This window comes from Phanerochaete carnosa (genome assembly GCF_000300595.1).
Source record: "Phanerochaete carnosa HHB-10118-sp unplaced genomic scaffold PHACAscaffold_904, whole genome shotgun sequence".
In the NCBI taxonomy this organism is placed as follows: domain Eukaryota; kingdom Fungi; phylum Basidiomycota; class Agaricomycetes; order Polyporales; family Phanerochaetaceae; genus Phanerochaete; species Phanerochaete carnosa.
In genome coordinates this window covers 1-2,319 of record NW_006768531.1, presented here as the reverse complement: position 1 = coordinate 2,319, position 2,319 = coordinate 1, and the positions used below count along the sequence as shown (strand labels likewise).

The window sequence follows — 2,319 nt, the reverse complement described above, 5'->3', positions numbered from 1 at the left end:
CACTACTACTACGTCCGTCGCCGCCCCGCCCCCCCCCCCCCCCACTTCTTGTCGTCGAAGCCGCTCGACTTGACTGTACGCTACGCGCTGTGTCTTTTCTCTGCACAACTTGTCTACTGCAATAATATTCCTGTGTTCGTATCTCTGTCCATCGCCGGCTCGGGTGTCCGAACCGACGACCGCCAGCTCACAGGACCTCTAACGAGGTCTTCACCACTGAGTAACGCGCGCCGCTCGGCTCGTCCTCTTATCCAAACGTCCGCGTGACGTTACGCTCCTGTACTTGTTGCGGCCCCTCTTCTACTGTTCCGCTCAACAGTTCAGCCTCGACGCCTGATACCCTGCCAAAAGCGTCACATCGCCCACCTAAGCGCCCACAAGCCCACGAAACACCTCCACCGCCTCGCTCCTCTCGCCCTCAGAGCTCGTCCTCCACGTCCACTCCAGCAGCCCACCGACATATCCTTTCAGCGCCTCCAGGCCCTCCAGGCCCGGCGCCGCGCCCTCAGTCCCCCCGGCCCCGTCCGCGACCGCGCCGGTCTCGTACGAGCGCCGCAGGACGTCCTGCTAGAACGGCCGGCGCACGCGGTCGTACGCGCGCAGGACGTGCGCGAGCGTCGCGGGGCGCGCGAGGGGGTCCGCGAGGAGCGCGGCGAGGAGCAGGCCGTCCTCGACGCCCTGCGCCGCACCAGACGCCTGGTTGGACCGATGGGGCCGGTGCCATACATTTCGACCAGGCAACTCGAGACCTCCCAGTCGTAGTGCAGGTGCTTGAATAGTTCTGGACGACCTTGGATGATAGCCCACCAGAAAGTCTGGTCGCCGAGCGCGGCGTCTGCGAAGTGGCCTGTTGCGGCGTCGGGTTCGCCGAAGAGCGCGCGGAAGGTGGCAGGCGCAAGCGCAGGCAGGCCTGCCGTGCGGTAATGCGTCGAGTCCATGAGTCGGAGCGTGCGAAATCGCTCGAGGTCGAGCAGCATCACGCACGAACAGATCTTGTTCGCATCGTACCACTCCGGGGCGAACATTTCAGGGTGCGACGGCAGTGCAATCGCCGTCGTGGCGTTGAAGGTACCGAACTGGCGCCATAGCAGCAACGGGTCGGTCGTAAAGAAGGCGTCTGTATCAACAAAGATTGCGCGGCGCACGTGAGTGAACGAGGGACGAAAGAGCGCCTTCGGACATAGCAAGTATGGTACTTCCGATATAATGAATGACTTGTAACTGTAAAATCGTTCAGCGATACTCTGGACTTGCATGAGAGGATGCTCGACTCACGGAGCGAACGGTCACGACATAAACGTTGAGGGCAGAGAGCGAGATCGCGTAGATTGGAAAAAACTAACCGAGAGTAATGTCGACTTCGCCGCATATTTATGCATGGTCCCTAGTCTAGAAGCGCGGAGTTTACCCCGCGCACTAGGTCATTTTGATCCACCAGCTTCAGACGGTTATCCGTGGCCGCATTTTCGTGAGAGTTGTGCGAGCATCGGAGCACGCTGCACCGGAGCAGTGGCTTAACAAATTCAACAGATGCGCACTTATGAAGATTTTTGAGGGCTTGGACTCAGCACGCCGTCTGAAGGAAATGCAGCTGGTCTGAAGATCTAAAAGTCGCGTTACTTGACTCACTGGACACCAAATTGAGCTGAGGACCAAAATTCGCTCAAGGATGCTCTAGAGAGATTGGGTTGAGGAGCAGACTGAGGTCGGCATTGAGAAGGAGCCGACCGCATGGGGCTGAACAATACGCTTGCATCTATCATTAGATACCATCGCCTCTATAACGATAAAAGCGCCTCAGTTGGCGTAAACATGCATCAATGCTGTTCAACGCAGTGGTATTAGTAAATATCATTACGAACAAGAAAAGCGGTTACGCGAACAGCGACTCAACTGAACGACACAAATGTCAGGTTCTTTGCAAGGAAGGCCTAACATGGCCAAGAAATATCGCAGCAGCTATTGTTTAAGCCCGAAATGCATGAGGTTGGTCATAGTAAGACGGCAAGGAACGGGAGCAGTGTGGATCAGTCCTATCGAGCGACGCACTACCTTATCTGGTAATGCGGCCGGCATGAGCGCATCACTTTTGATAGGGACACTCGTGCGTCGGGGTCCCGCACTTTGGTCAACTGCTTCTGCAAGTGTGGTTTGACCTAAGGACAAGATGAGCAATGCCCAACGGGAGCCGCTCTGTCTTGTACGCGGATCGATAAGTAAGCCACAAGTAATCTTTCTGGGCTGCTCAGAGTCTCACTGGATTTCGCATAGATATCGACGAGTTTTTCCATGGTATGCCGCAGTGTGGCCTTTTCACGC

The 2,319-nt window shown here is 56.8% G+C and overlaps 1 protein-coding gene across 1 annotated transcript; it reads right to left on the bottom strand.

Annotated features, from left to right (window-relative positions):
- Nucleotides 1–706: 706 nt before the first annotated feature.
- PHACADRAFT_266532 (uncharacterized protein) lies at nt 707–1,182 on the bottom strand (the record flags this gene model as incomplete). The annotated part of the gene is made up of 2 exons (XM_007403237.1): nt 707–1,117; nt 1,146–1,182. Coding segments are annotated over 2 exons (448 nt in total), but the record flags the coding sequence as incomplete, so codon positions are not given.
- Between the last annotated feature and the right edge of the window lie 1,137 nt (nt 1,183–2,319).